The sequence below is a fragment of the Ceratina calcarata genome, unplaced genomic scaffold (assembly GCF_001652005.2).
Source record: "Ceratina calcarata isolate Rehan_Ccalc_2016 unplaced genomic scaffold, ASM165200v1 scaffold8663, whole genome shotgun sequence".
Lineage (NCBI taxonomy): Eukaryota > Metazoa > Arthropoda > Insecta > Hymenoptera > Apidae > Ceratina > Ceratina calcarata.
Window position 1 is genome coordinate 1 of NW_017180011.1, and position 584 is coordinate 584.

Consider the following 584-nt stretch of genomic DNA (forward strand, 5'->3'; position numbering starts at 1 on the left):
ATGCTACAATAACGATTTGTTTTATAAAAACCGGTGAGAGGCCATTAAATACCTGCAGGAGCAGGAGAAACTGCCAGGCGTGTTCAGACAAATGTCTTCGCAGCCTCCGTTATTGGTCGCGCATTCGTTTATGTCCTCACAGTGGGACTTCAATCCAGTTTGCTGATAGCCGTCGTCGCATATGCACTGATAAGTGCCCATCATATTCTCGCAAACGCCGTTCGAACAAATCCCGCTGGTTCTCGAGCACTCGTCTATGTCCTTGCACGACTGCTTGTCAGGACCAAGTTCATGTCCCGGCGGGCATTGACACTTGAAACTGCCCTCGGTATTTATGCAGTTTCCTCCGCGGCATAATCCTGGCGTTTCCTCGCATTCATTTATATCTAAAATACATCGTCAGATCTAGATTTTTAAAACGAATTATTGATAATTGGATATTACGTACCCATGCAAATTTTCATTATATCGCTGCTGCGATATCCCGGATTGCAGTCGCACTGAAAATTGCCTGGGGTGTTTCTGCAAGTGCCGTTTCCGCACACTCCGTGCATGATTTCGCACTCGTCGATATCTGTAAGGAC

At 46.4% G+C, this 584-nt stretch overlaps 1 protein-coding gene across 1 annotated transcript; it reads right to left on the reverse strand.

Annotated features, from left to right (window-relative positions):
- Nucleotides 1–52: 52 nt before the first annotated feature.
- Nucleotides 53–569, reverse strand: LOC108631291 (fibrillin-3-like; the record flags this gene model as incomplete). The annotated part of the gene is made up of 2 exons (XM_018035129.2): nucleotides 449–569; nucleotides 53–386 (listed from the first exon to the last, which is right to left on the reverse strand). Coding segments are annotated over exons 1-2 (440 nt in total), but the record flags the coding sequence as incomplete, so codon positions are not given.
- Between the last annotated feature and the right edge of the window lie 15 nt (nucleotides 570–584).